The sequence below is a fragment of the Nasonia vitripennis genome, chromosome 4 (genome assembly GCF_009193385.2).
Source record: "Nasonia vitripennis strain AsymCx chromosome 4, Nvit_psr_1.1, whole genome shotgun sequence".
NCBI classification, from domain to species: domain Eukaryota; kingdom Metazoa; phylum Arthropoda; class Insecta; order Hymenoptera; family Pteromalidae; genus Nasonia; species Nasonia vitripennis.
The window spans coordinates 32,255,550-32,272,880 of NC_045760.1; the positions used below are offsets into that span (position 1 = coordinate 32,255,550).

Genomic DNA, 17,331 nt, shown 5'->3' on the forward strand with positions numbered 1-17,331 from the left:
GAAACGCTACTCTTAAGAATGTTTTTTGCAGCCACTGAATATTGATATGGTAGCTCATGAACTCGTGGCTGAGAAAAAAAATGTGGCGATTACGTTCGATGATAGCGAGTGAGTAACGAATTAACGTAGAATTATCAGTGTCTGTTCCACGCTAATACGTCTACAATGTTGTTAACCAAGCGAAACAAGTTTTAGCTTCCATAAGGAAGTGAAAAAAAACAGAATTAGAAATACGGCTAACATCACAGACGACAATATGCTCGAATCTATTTCGAGCGAAATCAAAGAAAATTCATATGCAACACACAGTTACAATATAAGACTTGGTATTGCAAACAAATGCAACGTGTCGAAGCATGAATATTTATGCCAGAGAAGAACATTGCGCTGCCGCGCACGCACGTCTGGTTAATGCATTGAAAAGTTCATTATCCGATGTTCGCATTCTCCTACCGCATGACTTGAATATGCAACATATTCGAGCCATATTGGATATTAAAATAGATTTTTCATTCCTCATTTATATTCATGCAATTTTTCGAATAGACGAACCCGCGGATTCGATGCGCGCAATCGTAACAATTTTTCCTCGAGAAATAAGAAGCGGAAGTCATATTCGAAATTAAAGCTCTATCGTCGCACTACAGCGACATTCGTATTGCTTTAGGCATGACGTTATGATGACGAATTTTTTACACTTCCTTTATCTGCTTTGCTATCCGAGATAATTAATCAAGTGGACGTTTCCTTTAATTTTGCTATCTTCAGGAGCGATTCAAATTGTGCAACAACGTGCGCGTTCGCTAAAGCTAAAAAAAAAACATTATTTGACAATGTTTTTCTCGGTACAGAAAGCACATGTTGCAGCTATTGAGACGCTCTTACGCGAAAATGTATTTCCTTCTATTGACGAATCAAGTATAACGTAACTACTGTAATTGTTAGGCGTGGAAAAAACGTCAGTGAGATGTAGAACATGTGGCTCTTTTTTCCTTTCATTCTGGAGAACAAACCCCCGATTATTTGGACATAATGCGTCACTACTCTGTCGCAGTCACTTGATTCTTGTTCCAATTAGCAGCGATGAACTCATCGCCGATCGAAAAGCTATTTTTTCTTCTGCCGTCGCAGCAGTTCCTTAACCCCTTTTTTCTAAAATGATTACCACATTTGCGGAATTCGACGAGGCTGGATCGCTGTATATATAGTCGATCCGCTCGATTTTAAAACTAGATACAAAAGTCGTTTCGTTATTTCCGCTCTTCCAGTTTTTGTACAATTTATGCAACAGTAATTAACTCGAATCGCGAATGCTCGTGACCATTAACAATTTAAATTGACTTCGAAGTCGAACCTATAGTTGAACTCGAAAAACATAGTAATACATGTTTCGAGTGGTAATTCATTTCACGAATCAATTAACCGATCAATAATCGTTTCTGCTGGACTAGAAGTCGAGAAAAAATCGCTGGTAAAGCGTAAACAAATGTAGCGTTTCAAAATGTGTCATCGCTCATCTCGCGGCTATAATGGTGAGTCGGCGATTTTTTAGCACAGATGCACTTGTGTGAACTCAGAGTCGAGCTTCGACATGATCGAATTAGCGCATGTGATTCGCGATCTTGTGACATCCCTATTTTGTATACTCAGCTTTTCGCGCGCTTTTTCTGCCTGATGATATAATGTTGTTTGCTTTTTTTCGACATTCACAACAAGAGGCAATCGTCTCGTGGATAACAAACGATTTATCGAGTCACGGGATTCGAGTTATTAGATTTTTATTATTTCAGCGCGTGGACTCTGCGCTCCGCCGAGTTGACCCCACTTTGCATTTGGGTCCGTTTTTAAACGACGACGAATAAGGTAGATAAAAAAATGGATTGCATGTATCATTCGACTCGATGCGAATCTGGCGCTACTCGTGTTGGGAAAATTTTAGTTGACTTCGAAAGCAGTGCAAATATTGACGAGGGAAAAACAAATTGTATTTTGTGTTCCTTTCGAATCCATCGTCTTAAACGCTTTGGCAACTTCCAGTAGTGTTACAATGTATTTAGTCAAGAGATCTAAAACACCGACAAACAGTACAATTTACGCAAATGAAGCTCAAATATTTATCCTCCGCGTTTGTTTACGTATATATTACATTTCCTAAACCGACACACGAAACTTCTTCTTTAATTCCACGTCCACGATCTCGTCTCTCCAGCAGGAAAACCCGAAAACTAATCGAACGCGGATAATTTCCGAAGTCGCCCTTCCTGGCGTCATCGCGCCCAAAAAGAAGGCCGCGCGGGTAAATCCCAGCTTTCGCACGCGGGAACGTGCGCCAACGCATCTCTCTCTCTCTCTCTCTCTCTCTCTCTCTCTCTCTCTCTCTCTCTCTCTCTCTCTCTCTCTCGCGAAACGCAGCATCGCTCTCTTCTCCGTAGTTCAATTGGGAGCAAGATCGTGGCGCATCGTCGCACGCGCGCGGGTATAAACACCGAAAAAGAGGCCCGAATGGAAATTTTTGGCGCAGACTGTGTACACAGTCGCTCGTGCGGTAAGCACGTGCTTCATTTGCCGGGGAGCACGTGGCCCGGCGGCGATGCACGTTTCTCTCTTCTTTTTCGGACGCTCTATATACACGCCTTTTTTTGATTCGAGTTTGAACGTGTGTACATAATTTGCCGAAAAGCACAGACGAGCCGCTCGAGTTTGCTCGGGGCAAACAGACGATTCCAAGTGTCTATAATGTGTGTACTTACAGATGTGCGTGCGCGAGAGTGAGAATCGACGGCGGCGCGGCGCCTCGCGGCAATAAATTCGTTAGGTGCGCTTTGAGGAATGATTCGTCGATTTATGGTGGGAAAATTTGACTCTCTGGATTGACGAATGTCTCCTACTGCAGATCTGGTTTTCTTCGAGCCAAGGCCTAATCGAACGTGAAAAACAGCTGATCGAGAGATAATGCACGCGTAAAAGTCACGTGCGTGTTTATCATGGAGATCGGGATTTGCATAGTTTGAATCGACTATGCTTAGGTGTGATTTCATTGGTCTTTCGTTTACGTTTGTTGCAAAACGATGCTAGAGGTGAACGCGACAGACTCTTTCAGTGAAATTTCTAAAGCACACGAGTCTGGAACAGACGACATTCGAAGAAGTCATCCAATTTGAATCTGCGAACGTAAACTTGTTTTTTCGCGACTCTCGGTTCATTAGGTATTCCTGGACTTTTACAAAATTTCAGATATCCGTATCAAAAGCTACGAACGCCTGCATGAAAGTTACACTATGTACCAGGTGCGTTACGAAATCGCTCTCGACGGCAAAAAGTTGTAGGGAAAATTGCTTGCAGGTTCTGTAATGGTCTCCATTAGTCTACTAGTTATAAGTTACGCTTACGTGAAAAACTTATCTATATGCGCATGCATACGCGATTATATGCGCTTTTTTTCATATCGAACTTGGATTTATTATGGGTTTCACAAAGTCACATAATCTTTCGTGAATCATCGCTGCGGTATTTTCTCTGCTGCAATTACACTTGTAAATCAGAAAAATGTGTTTACCGAGAGATTCACTTGCGAGCATTCGAAAACAGATGGCAGTGTTTATAAGTGAGAGTTATTGGATGAAGTGCAATTCGCTGGTGTCATTACTTTGTTATGTCATTTGTCATGATAACGACTCATGGCAGTCGTTACCTAATTCGTTGATACACGCGTATCAACACGGTGGTATTTTTTTGGGCTCTTCTTTTTTGAAAATCGAACTTTCCAGATTTGATAAAATAATATTGAGATTTCGACAATCCCTTTGAATACACAGATAAAAAATCAACATTTCCTTCCTAAAAAGATAACAGAACTGTAAACTCGATACTCACTTCGTCTCCGCGTGTCAAGAGCGTATCACAAAAGTGCAACGTGTTGCTGCGACTTGAACTGTACTATATACGATGCGATTCTCTAGCTTACGTAATTTTGCGACTGTCAAAACAGTGAAAGCTTTCCTCTAGTCACCTGTGTGCACTCGAAACATTCCCGACCTCAAAAAGGCCGTCGAAAAAAAAAATATTCTCACGATAGGAGTCGCCGTGAAAAGCCAGTGTCAGCAGTGGGATTGTAAAGGGATCAGTGTTTGTGCGAATTAAACGAGCTTTCGTCTTTAAAATTTATTGTTTCGAAAGACATTTGATTACACAGGAGAACGACACACTTGATAAAAGCTCAGTCGTCGTAAAATCGGCAGACAAAGGAGCAAATAGATTTAACGTCGAATCTCGGCGTGTTGCTACCAAAAGGCTTTGGCTGTAGGTATAGGGAAATTTTTCGATAAATCGAATGCCTTATCTCCGATGGATGATTTTTCGTAGAATTCAAAATATTTCCATCGTGGAACGCTTCTCCACGTGGATAACCGAGTAATATTTTCGCTAACCGAAACGAAGCTTTGATTTCAACCTCGGTCTAATGCACCATAACGAAGCATGTAAAATAAGTAGAAAAAAAATCTGCAAAACCTACGAATCATAAAATTTTTAAAGTAACCAGTACAGCTCAAACTTTTACCGTAAAAACGCACTACAAAATGTGCAGTAAAAAAGTCTCAGGATGAAAAGATGAACTTTATGAGCGTCAATAAATTGACTGTACTAATTATCTTTATTACTTTTGTAGCGCATTTCTTGAGATCGGCCTTTAAAACCCCTTTCAACCTTAAGTGTGTCACGTAAAGCAAATTCTGGCGTTGAAGAAAAGCGGAATTTTCCCATAAAGCCGTGATGAGATTCACGCTGTTTTAGTAGAAAAATTCGTCGGTGCGGTTCGATGTGGAAGTTTGAAAAATCGTTGTTGACTTATTCCGGGATTCGGTACGCGATTGTTTACCAACCAATCTGTGCGGGATTGTAAACAGGTGAATCTGTGATTAGCAAACATTAATTTGGGTGGTTAACGATTGTTTGTTAATTTGGGAAGAAAACTGACCCAAATCCTATACTCTTTTTTACAATTTTTCTTTCAACGACCGTCTGTACGATGCAAAGCTACTCTCAACAAATCGTTAACCGATTGCATTAAACATCGTAAACCGATTTCTCGAAGAACACATCCGGAGAGCCCATTCTCTTTCCTCTGGGTTTTTCCAAGACCAGCCCCAAACGATATCGCCACATTATACCATAAATTTTCCAACTATACTGTGCATTCAACCGCCGCAAAAATACGCAAACCTCGAGAAACTACACGAGGCGTCCAGCACGTATGCTACTCGAGCCCGCTCAACATCTGCTAAAAAAGATCCTCGTGTCTCGGTGAGGATAAAAGTCCAGATCAAACAGTATTCCTCCCACTCGCGAACTGCAAAGAAGAGGGAAGAAGACACGCACGAGCCATTTCGGCAAATCCAGATGACGTCTCTCCCGAGCCCATAGCGAGTAGCGCGAGAGGCAAAGATAAACAATGACGGAGTCGCTGGCACAAGGAGTGGAGGGACTCTCTCGCGCGAGAGAATGAGAGAGAGAGAGAGAGAGAGGGCCCCGCGATAAGTAGAATCTTTGCTTTCCTCTCGCTTTATGCAGTGCGCGCCGCGTGGCCTTCCTCCTCTCCTGCGCTTCCACCACTATAGCAGCCCTCACGGTGCTGGCTCGTTAGCATAATAACGCCCAGGCCGCTTCGCCGCGAAGTTAGTCAGTTGTCGGCACTTGGTTCCGATCGGTGTCTCTCGCTCTTCTCTCTCTCGCTCTTGCTCGTGCCGCCGCCGTCACGGGGTTATTATACTCGCGAGCGAGCGCCACTGCTACACTACAGACTTTCGAAAGGAGGCGACCGTTCCAGAAGTTTAGCCGCTGCACCGATCTTTCGCTGTTAAGCGCCTGCTGCTGCTACCGCTGCTTTTTACAAGGAGCGTTTACACTCGCTAGGGGCCTACTGCGAGGAGTTTTGTTTCTTTCTGTGAGTTTCTTCCTGTGACTTTTACTCGCTCCGCGCTATACGTTTTGATTTCGAGATCGATTTACGGGTTTCTGCTAAAGCTTCGCCGTTAATTTTAAAATATGCGAGACACTTGGTATCGGTGAGCAAGGACGCGACGTGAGTTCCGTAAAGCTGTTAAATGATCGTCGTACAATAAAAAGACATTTTTACCGCGCAACTCTTTCAAACTGAAATTTCAGTAAATGAAGCTCTTTGAAAATTTTTTTGAATAAATTCGAGCCTTTGAAGTTAGCTCGAAATGAACTTCAGTCTCGTGATAAAAAGACCAGGTCAGATAATTTATTTTCTGACGCGCGCTTCGCCTCTATCGGTTTCGGTATCCGAAATTTGAAATTTTACATGGACGGTGTATCTCTCGAAGCTTTCAGAATGTTAATCATTTCACGGAAAATTCGACCGGCTTTATTGCATTTTAATCAGTGCCGACAATTTTGTTATAATAAAAGCGTTGAAAGTTACAGTGTGGAAGTTGAGGTTCCTCGATCGTTCCATACGTGCAGTTTTTAACGCGCTAACGTCAAGCGCGGTCGATAACAACTTTTAAATTGTATACACCTCACACCGAGTGCAAACAACTATTAATCGAGTGCCTCCACACACTCTAGTTGCTTAAATTTTCAATAAACGGCGAGAAAAAATTGTTTACAGCATGCTGCACCAAGGGCACCTGCGCCTGCTCGTACTTCGTTTTTTTCTCCTGTAGCATAACCTACGGTCTCCATAAAGTTTTTACTCCCATCGATCACGATTAGCATAACTCGTTCTCGTGCATTTTTTTCGGTATTCACACACACACACACATTTCACAAGTTATTTACCGACTGAATGAGTCTCGAATCGAAACGTGCATTGACATCGCCACCGCGGCCGCAGCCGCGTCAACTTATGCAATTCGACTGCATAAGATTTTCACTCATTAAGCAACGACAAATTCATTGTCACCCGCTTTTCGTCTAGCTCTCCTGCGTGTATACGAAAGTTCACGAAACTCAGCGCGCGCTATAGTGCAATGTTTACCCAACGAGGCGCGGGAGCGCGCGGAGTAAATTATCAAATAAAATTATCATATTTAAACTGCGCGAGAGAGAGAGAGAGAGAGCGCGCGCGAGCGCGTTCTCTATCGTAATTTTATGTACGAACCTAGCGTTTCCTCGAGTTTGCATTTCTGATTCAGCGCTGATTGCTTCGGCTGATATTAAGTAATAAAGCGACGAACTCGAATGATATGCATAAGCGATATGGGCTCGCTTTGTTGGCGATAAATTCTTTATACAGTGGAAAATGGAAGGAGCGGCTTGTTTTGCTTCGCTCGCGCCGACATTTCCATAATTTCGCAACTTTTCATTTAATATTACACGCTGCACCTCCCATATGACATAAAAATTCAATAACGAGAACTTTTCTGTTCGCAGCCAGAGCAGTCTTGGACTATATCGACACCGCAATGGAGTCGTCCTCGCTGGTGGTGAACTACCTGGTGTTCATCGCGTTCATCGCGGTGTCATTCGTGATCCCGCTGTGGGGCAAGTTCCGGGCGAGCAAAAAGACCGAGACTAAAGCCGATTATGTGTTCGCCGCCGGCTCGGGCGTCTCGATGGGTGCCATGATGCTCTCGATAGCTCGAGGTACTCTCGGCGTCAGATCCTTCCTCGGCTACCCGTCGGAGCTTTACTATCGAGGCAGCGCCATGTGGGAGACGCTATACGGTATGCTACTGGCCTACCCGATCGTCTGCTTCGTCTTCGTGCCGGTCTACTACAGCCTCGGGATAACGTCCGTCTATCAGTACTTGGACATGAGGTGAGTGAGAGACGATGTTTGGCTTTGCCTTCACTGCTCGACTGATAATGCCGTATATACTCGCGCTTGGATTTGGGATATAGGAAGATAAGGGTCGGGGAACTTGGCTAAGTCAGGGGGATTGGCCGATGGACTTTTTTTCGTCCGACTCTTCGCTGTGGGTCTGCACGGTTGATCGTCGATGTATTGCTCGGATTAGTTTTGATAATTCAGATAATGCACGCGTGTGAATTAATTTTTTATTTTTAAAGTGTTAACGGTTAGTTAAACTCTGAAAATATCTCATTTTCCGCGGAAAATCTAAAGTGTGCGTAAACGGCGGCTGTTAAATAATAAACGGCAGTAAAAGTGTATTCTAAATAAGCAAAAACTTGTGTATGTCAAAGCAACAAAAGCTGTCCATCGCAGCTCGTCCGTGAAGCGATACGACGTCTATCGAGGTTCTTTGCTCTCATTTTTCTGTATCACTTTCACTGTTTTATGCCACTTCGGTTCTTTGATCTCACTTCATTCTGACCTTCGTTTTACTATTTTCTCTTGTCTAGGAAAACGATTAGCTGAAAAGCTCTTGGTTTACAAAATACGTATCAGCTTCTTATCATGCAATGGTACTGATTATAAAGAATAAATGATTAATCACCATTTTATGGTGTTTTTTTTTCGTGAAGGAAGCAACTTAAATTTTTTCCGTATTGATTCTTCTATATTTGGAACAATGACGACTTCTTTTAGTATTTATAGCTCTTCTTTTACTTAGTCATTTCATACACTTTTTCTCGTGTTTGCTATACGTGTTTTCTTGGCCCTCTCATTTACGCTTTCCAGGTCTTCTTTATCTTACTATTCACGCAGACGTCGCGATAAAAGTTGTAAATCCTTATTATCAGCACCCCATGCAAAAACTTTCATTCTTCAGTAAAGAATGATATAAGCGTGACGCAAAAATAAAAGCATTGAAATTCCACACATGTATTATTTCGGAAAAGTACGAAAAACGATATGGTGTACAATATTAGTTCATTTCTGAAATTATTTCTAGATAGTACCTGTATAAATTAACTGTTTTTTCCTGCAACTTCTGAAAAATATTTAGTCACGGAGGATTGTTTGTCTTAGTCTTGTATGAATCATATTTCGTGCGCAATTTAAGAACTTTTATTATTGCTTCAAACGATAAAGCACAAGCTAGCAGGCTTCTGGAAGCCGCGTTTGTAAGCATTTTCAAATTCAATCATATTTATTCGAATATAGAAGAATTCGATTTTCCTCTTCGACAATATTTAGATCGACGATTGCAGTAGCCACGCGGAATTGAGTCATCAAAATATTTATTTCCATCAAGTTCAACTAATCGTATCACATGCATTGCAACGTGTTCCGCACATGCAGCCATTGTTTAGAAGAAAAATTGCTCTCGTGCCACACTTTAAGATAACGGATCGCAACCGTAGAAAATACTTTTAATCGCTTATTTAGCAACTGCTCGGTCGCGGGCATTTTTCCTGTACAAATCACGTAAACTCACGCAGACGCGGAAGATAAGAATGAAGCGTTAATTTTTCTAACGTCGACGTTTATTGTGAATATACTGTTACGCGCGAAGATGTTAAACGAAGACAATGGAAATATGATAGAAATTGAGGAAACGACTTTCGCATGAAAATTAATGTCGTGTAACTGTAATCCAATAACAAGATTCAACTGAAATCGATAACTGCAGCGCTCGACCATATGACTCAGTGTAGGTAGTGTACGCAGTTCAACTGAAACAGCCGTTGGTATAAATTGCTAGTCTAATTAAAATGTTTCTCGAACAAAGTCGTAATGCTGGCTGTAAAGACGTTTAACTTAGTATCGACTGTTCTCTGTTTCTGGAACAATGGAATTCCTTAATTAGTCTTTGGTGCTTACTGTTGCGAGCGAAAAATCCAATATTGCGTGATGATTAGAATTTTTACCGGGGTTTAATAAAAAATAATTTCCGGCTGACTGGGCCCGAATTTCGAGGAAATATCGGTCAAACTATTTCGTAATTAAATTTCTCCTTTATCAAAGAAAAGATCGAATGAAATTTCATCAAAATCGTTGTGTTGTCCCCTCTTTATAGTGTCGCGAAAATTGCGGAATTCCTTTTTAAAAGTTTCCACGAAAATCGCGACAAAATTTAATCGCAACATTTTTTTCTTGTTTTGCAGGTTCAAATCGAAACTGGTGCGATGCCTTGCCAGCTTCTCCTACGTCATCAGAAGTCTTTTGAACGTCTCGGTGACGGTGTTCACGCCTTGCGTTGCTTTGAAGACTGTAATCGGTCTTCCGTACTGGGCCAGTATCTGCGGAATCACCGCGATATCCGTCGTGTTTGCTTTGATGGTAATTTCAAACTACAACACTTATTTTTCCTGCTTCGTATTATTATACCGTTAACTAACCAACGCTTCAATTTTTACTCACCTTCAGGGTGGACTGAAAGCTGCCATTCTCTCCGACGTCATCCAGGGCTTGACGATGATCGGAGTCTCGATCGTGATCATCATTCACGGAACCGTAGACGCCGGCGGATTTAACACAGTCATGAACGTCACCAGCGAACGCGGTCGTCTCGACTTTTTCAAGTACGTGTATAATCCTCCGTCAACTCGCCCGATTCGTTTTGCTTTCATTCGGATGAAAGCAAAACGTGCTCTGAATTTCGTTTGATTAGCGTATCCGCTCGGCGGAGAGAGAATTTTCTTATAATTATATTTACTCTCCACAGCTTTGATCTGGATCCAACTATCCGAGTTACCACGATATCGGCGATTCTAGGTCAGCTTTTCATGAGCCTCTCGGTCTTCGGTTGCCAGCAAAACTTCGTCCAGCGCTACTGCAGCATGAGCAGTCGCTCCAAAGTTGTCAAGTACGTATCAATCCTTATATGAACTACGATAAAACTTTTCTCGCTCGCCGAACTTGTGATTCGATTTTCATTTCGAAGGCATTCCTTGACGATTCAGTTTATCAATTAGTTTTTAACGAAAATTTGTACTTTTTGCAGAACGATGATGCTGAACATGCCTGTGATTGCCGTCCTCTTCTCGCTCTCGTGGGTCGTGGGTATGGTGATCTACGCCAACTACGCTGACTGCGACCCGATGAGCTTGGGTTACACATCCAAGTTCGATGAAATCGTCCCGTTTTACGTCGAGGACAAGTTTGTTTACCTGCCGGGTCTGCTCGGTCTGGTCATGGCGACACTGTTCAACAGTTCCCTGACCATCACCGTCTCCATCCTCAACTCGCTTGCCACAGTCACCTTCGAAGACTTCCTCAGCCAAATTCCAGCCATGAGGAACCTCAAGGACAGTCGCCAGCTCAAGGTCATCAAGTCTCTGGCTGTGTTCTACGGCTTCCTCGTCGCCGGTGTGAGCTTCCTCGTTGGAATGTTGTCCGGCGTTATCGAGTCTTCCATGTTGATGACCTCTGCTACTTCTGGACCACTTCTCGGTGTCTTCGTTCTGGCTATGCTGGTGCCCTGTGCCAACTGGAAGGGAGCTTCAGCTGGTATGATCTTCAGTCACGTGACCACCTTGTGGCTGACCTTTGGACGTCTGAGCCTGGACATTCCTACCGAGACACTGCCTCTGTCTACCGAAGGCTGCACCAACGAGACCTTCTCATCGCATCTGGTCAAGGATAACCCCAACGTTCTACCAACCCAGTGGTCCAGTGCCACCAAGGATCGCCTGTTCGACGAAGAAACTCCCGAGAGCGTTCTAGACAACATCTACGGAATCTCGTACATGTACTACGCTCTGATCGGAAGCCTCTCCACCATCGTCGTGGGAACCATCGTGAGCCTGTTGACCGCCGATTCAAAGGACGACGCCTACGAGGACCATCTCTTGCACCCCTGGATCCTGAAGATGTCGAAGCTGATGCCCGGCAAACCTAGACTCTACGCCACGAGCTCGCGATTCAGCGAGAACAACAACACTGTCAATGGAACCGGCCCCACGAGTCTGAGCGACGACTCGCTCAAGTCCGACATCAAGAAGATGGAGCACAGGGTCCAGCTGGACAACGCTTACGTTGAGAAACTCGATGCTCTGAAGAAGGTCACGATGGAGGTGACGAACGAAGTGCAAAAGGGCACCAAACTCTGAGGAAAGGCCGCGAGTTTTTTGTACTTCCACAATCCGAGACTGACAATCTGGCCAAGTGATAGCGAAAACGTGGTGCTTAAATCTGAGTGTATGTAATGAGAAAAACGTGTTTCTTTTTCGAACTGTACGTGAGTGAATCGTATTTCGTTAGTCGCGGATGACGTCGACGTATAGTGTTTAGTGTGTAATATAACCAGTATTTGATGATAGACACGTCACATACACGCATAAGTCGTACGACTGGATGATTCGCGAAGATGCAGCGGCATCGGAATGTTTGTAAAGACGACTGAGACAAGAAGGATGATATTACTACTTTGACTCAGTTCCTCTAATTTGAAAATTCGCGCGTCGATCGAATTGGTTGGATTCTTACGTAACACGCATTCATCTTGAAGTGCACACTTTACTTAGCTCTGCGCATACGCAGCTTAGGTATAATGACTTTCTGCTTTTTATACGTTACAAATTAACCGTAGTACCATTAGTGATCGACAAAGTAATTTATTTTAATTTAAGCTGTGCATAGCAAGTTGAATGGTGAACCGGATAGTTTCGTCATCGCGCGAAGCCGTCTCCGGTAGTAGTGTCAGGAGAAATAATTGTACATATTACACGCATGAACGTTGCGACGTTGTGCGATTATAATAATCAAGCCGACCGCGAACTGAAACGTTCGGTCACTCACCTCGAATTTCGTGTGTGTAACTCATCGTAGCAAGATCTGATTACGTAGCCATTTTCGTTGTCGGTGGCATACAACAAATCGAAACAGCTTTAAAGCTCTGTCCTTTCTCTTTCCGCGAATCGAACGACCATAGCCAAGAAAAATGACAGCTCAGCAGCATCAGTCAAAGAAAATTGTTTTCCTCGAGCTTTCAAGCCGTTTACGTGTGCACAGGCGTAGAGCTGCCTTTTTTCGCGACTCTCTAATACCGGTACTTTTGCGGAGCCGCCGCGAACGGAGTAAGAAGAGAAAAGGGGTCAAGTGCGTCGCGCGAATTTCCCTTGTCTCTCTCTCGCTCGCATCCACCTGTGTACGTGCGTTTTCCTCTTTCCTCCACTTTTCGGACGCTGCTCACGAAAAGTGAGTCTCGCGAAGACAGCCCTAGGCTCGATCTCAGCCGAGGAAAGAGAAGACAGACCGGCGAGAGATAAGGGAGCGTGCGTATAAAGAAACGGTGACGTCACGCGTGGGCAAACACGTCGAGCGACGCGAGCACTTTGAGAGAAGTGCCAGCCCGTGCTCTCTTCTGCTTCTGCTACTTCTTCTTCTTCGCGAGACTACGTGCGGGTGTGCGCATGTGTGCATGTATTTACGTCGCCTAAGGAAATTGTTAACGTCTTCCTTCTCTCCCGTTTCTTTTTTTTTTTTTTTTGGAGAACGATGCTCGTAGCTTTCCCCCCCCCGAGATTTGAGCCGTACTTAAGCGTCTGCAATCTTTAGTCAATTTTTGCGTTGAAATGTTTGTTGATTGTTGATGTGAGTACTCGACGAAACCAAAGCTTTTGATACTGTGTTGGAATATATTATAGTATTTTTAAATGCAGTATTAGCAGCTGATGAAATTTTGTTAAAATCTAAAACCACATGGATAACGGTCAATTAATTCATTAAAAGTTGCAGATCACACTTTTCATCGCCACTTAACTGATCTTCCATCAGCTGTATACCTATTATCATCGCGACGAAGCACAATGTTTCTAACGACGCTTTGCGACTCAAGAAGCTTTCGATTTTGTATACAGGTCTACCCGACCTTCAATATCCGTACTCGTATACTCTGATAGCGAGTGTAATCGTTTATCCGTAGACGTAAGCTGTTTTATTGTATAAAAAAATGAACTGTAGCGACGAGTAGGCGTTATTTTTGTAAGTTCTACGCGTATCATTGTACCGATGATACGCGCATATTTATTGTTAGAAAACTTAAGCGTCAGGATTATCTCAAGAATCACATTATATACGTAGAGCGTTTGTAATATGGTGTCTATAGCGTTAACGCTGAGAACGACGTGTTGGATATTACACCCACACATATATATATATATATATATATATATATATATATATATATATTTTGTAAGGCATGTTTGCTATATTTTTCTATAATGAGAACGCATTATACGATAGCAATAGACAGACAAGTTGATGTTGATGTTGATATGTAATTATTGATTAGTGTGTAGTTAGTCTCTATAAGATAATGGCAATCGGCCAATTGCGTCGGCCGGTTGCTGGGTTGATATATAACGAGTTTACATAATGAACGATTATACAGTTTCATATCGATCTGCTAGATCGAACGATTATTAAACCTACGAGAGAAAGTGTCTTTTTGCAAGATTACATACGACGGACTCATGTACGATGTACATGGACACATTAAAGTACACCTTTTATATTCATAAATCATCGTTGTTGCACTTTTATTTACTACATATCAACCGATCTATCCTCTATCCTATATCCTCTCCGGAAAAATACTCGATTAGAGTCAATAATGCAAGGCAAACTCGATGCAGAATCAATGAGGTCAGAAGAAATTTCAATTCCGCGTGCAGCTCCAGCAGCATAGTAGTGTACAAAACGAAATCCATTAGCGGAAAAAAACATGACAGGACGCGCTTCTGTGCACTGTGACCGTATCGCGAGCGATATAAATCGAACGAGAGCGAAGAAACACGTCCGTGCCATGCAAATTCCCGGATTAAAGTTTCAAGAATTTCCTCCGCGCGGAAAAAGAGCCGCGTATATATATATATATATATATATATATATATATATATATATATATATATATATATATATATATATATATATATATATATATATACGGACGAAAATTCCCATCCCGTATAGGTGTGCTATAGATATACAGAGCTTCGTTCCTGCATAAAACCCGTGCGAGAGCGAGGACAAAGCAAATCTCGCGATACGTTTATGTATAATATACAGACACTACTGCGCGAGTCTCCCTTGTCGGAATGAATGAATATTTTGCCTGTCTTCCCGCGCGCAAAAAGCACATTTAAAAGCTCCCGGAGCTTTTGTATGCGCGAGGGATCAGATACCCGTTGCTCGATACTTTCGCGCGGTTAATAATGTCGCTTCTGCATGTGACGCACGTGTGCTGGCGTAAAACGCTGATATTCCATTTCTTTTAGTTTGCGCCGACGAGGATGCAATACAGATGATGTTTCGCCGCGCGGGAAAGAAAAGAGTATCTTTTTACGTGATTTACGGATCGTGTCTTCTGCTTTGTTTGGCCAAGATTCTGATACGCTTCGATCGACTGTAATGCACTTAGGGACGAGGCGAGCTCTATGCTCTGCTTTGGGATATGATAGGGAGTTTTACCCGCGTCTCCGTGGCATTAGAGGGTGGGATCGGGATTCAAAGTGCCGCCGAGCTTTAATGACGCGTCTTCGAATTTCAACGATTTACCGAATTTTTCCAACGCAGCATCGAACGAAAAATTCAGACACCAGACGGAGCTTTATTTCAAGCTCGAAACGAGAAAGTCACTTGTTCGCGGATGTCCGAGCCGTGCTTTGGACATTTAGAGGGGAAAAAAGAACCCGATAAGCCTCGTATTGTGAATAAGCAAAAACTCGCGGGCGAGTCCAGGCCCCTCCGGCGATTCGATACTGTGCCGTGCGTATTCCCGTGCGCATACATTAGCGAGTAAGCTTTCATATTTATGTATGGAAATTCTACATACAAAACGATATTAATATTTACCGATATTGCATTGTTTGGAATTTCGCTCCATGTCGGAAGGCTTTCCCGCGAGCGCCGAAAAACGGGAGAGAAATAGCTGCATAATTCACGCGAACGCCTTTATTGACAATTACACGTTTACTCTCGCCGCTGTTTTATCAAACTTGCCGCAGCACGAGAGCTAGAGCTTTTTCGTTATCCCCTTTTTGAATGCGCAAGTTCGAGAGAGAGAGAGAGAGAGAGAGAGAGAGAGAGAGAGAGGGAGAGAGAGAGAGTGAGAGAGAGAGAGGGAGAGGGAGAGAGAGAGAGAGAGAGAGAGAGAGAGAGAGAGAGAGAGCTCGGTTTTCCATAGCCCAGCAGCCGGCTAAAAATGTTGTTGAATTTCAAACTACTTTGCGCAACTTGCGCGCTTGCTGGAACAAAAGGTAAATTGAACAAAGTTTTTGCTCGGCTGAAATACTTTCCGACTTTGCCAAATACAATTAGTTGGTTTATCAGTAGCGCACAGCAGCGCTGACCCGAATTCATTATTCATCGCTTGCTTGTGGCCAGCGTTGTCAAACCGAAAAAATTGCTGTAACTCGCTCGCTCCGAGACTAAAACACCGTAACGCGACTGACGAGCAGTTCGCTTTGTGAGCGAAAAATTAATTAACAAATTAAACTCGCTAAACGTTACAAGGCCATTGTTAGCAAACTTGCGTTACACTTCGCCACCACTACTGTGAGAGCGCGTAATTCAATTTCGACCCAGTTTCACTTTGAAACAATTTCCCTCCCCCGAAAAAATCCCTCGCAAAATCAGCGAGACCGAATAATATATAAGCAAGGAGAACAGGCCAGTTTTATCGAAGCGCAGCCGCAAACCACGTTCTCTCCTTTTTGCGCTTGCTCTTATACGTCCGCCGGCGGCGAAATACGAACACACACGAGCGCCGCAGGTGTATACAGCACCCGCTCGCGTAATATGGGCCATACAGTCGAGGGTTTCACTTGCGCAGGACAGACGACCGCGTGTTCATTATCGGCTGGGCTCGGGATTATCCGAGGGTTATCTTGCCGCCTCTCTGATGCCCTTCTCGGGAAATTGAGGGAGTATATACAGGCGGCGACGAGCAAGGCCGACGGATGATCGCGGCCTGTTACAAATAGAATTATTTACTCGATTTGAGCAGAGGAGCCGATGCCGCTGTTTATGCTGTACACTTGGCGGCTGTTTTTGTTTGTCCGAGAGTGAATTACCTGATAGGGGTTGTGTTTTTGCTGGGGAGGGATGAGGAATGCGATGGCATAGTTGAGTAATTAACCGAGTTGCTTGATCGAGAGACGCGGGAAAGTTTTTTGATATGCGTGGGTGTATCGGTTATATTAAGCTCGAGAAATTGGCTCTTGCGGGTTGTATGTAAATTGGCGCCGCTGCTTTCGCGGAAAAAGAAGTCTCGCTTTTAGAAAATTCACTTTTGGAAACTATTACTCCAGAAAAAAGCCACAATCGTGTTACGACGATGAATTTGCATGCCTCGTAAAAACTTTTAAAACCCATTTCGGTGCTGCATTACAGTACTTCGTGAGCCAAAAACAATTTTTACACTAAGCTAAAAACATCAAGAAAGAGTGATAGTAAAATCGTAGTGCACACATAACATACACGAACTGAAGCTCAGACACGATTACGTTTGAGCG

The 17,331-nt window shown here is 43.2% G+C and overlaps 1 protein-coding gene across 4 annotated transcripts in view; it reads left to right on the forward strand.

The window, feature by feature from the left end:
• The window catches only part of LOC100118567 (sodium-coupled monocarboxylate transporter 1), a 37,829-nt gene extending 23,964 nt beyond the window's left edge, over positions 1-13,865 (forward strand). For 3 of the 4 annotated variants that reach the window (XM_003428057.5, XM_001602452.5, XM_016989987.3), the window contains exons 2-6: positions 7,396-7,783; positions 9,979-10,153; positions 10,241-10,395; positions 10,539-10,679; positions 10,818-13,865. In XM_003428057.5, coding sequence (XP_003428105.1) covers positions 7,428-7,783; positions 9,979-10,153; positions 10,241-10,395; positions 10,539-10,679; positions 10,818-11,925 — 1,935 coding nt within the window. In that variant the 5' untranslated portion in view covers positions 7,396-7,427 and the 3' untranslated portion in view covers positions 11,926-13,865. Of the gene's footprint in view, positions 1-5,656; positions 5,942-7,395; positions 7,784-9,978; positions 10,154-10,240; positions 10,396-10,538; positions 10,680-10,817 lie in introns of those variants that run through there. The other variant, XM_003428056.4, reaches the window with a different exon arrangement.
• Positions 13,866-17,331: the final 3,466 nt, after the last annotated feature.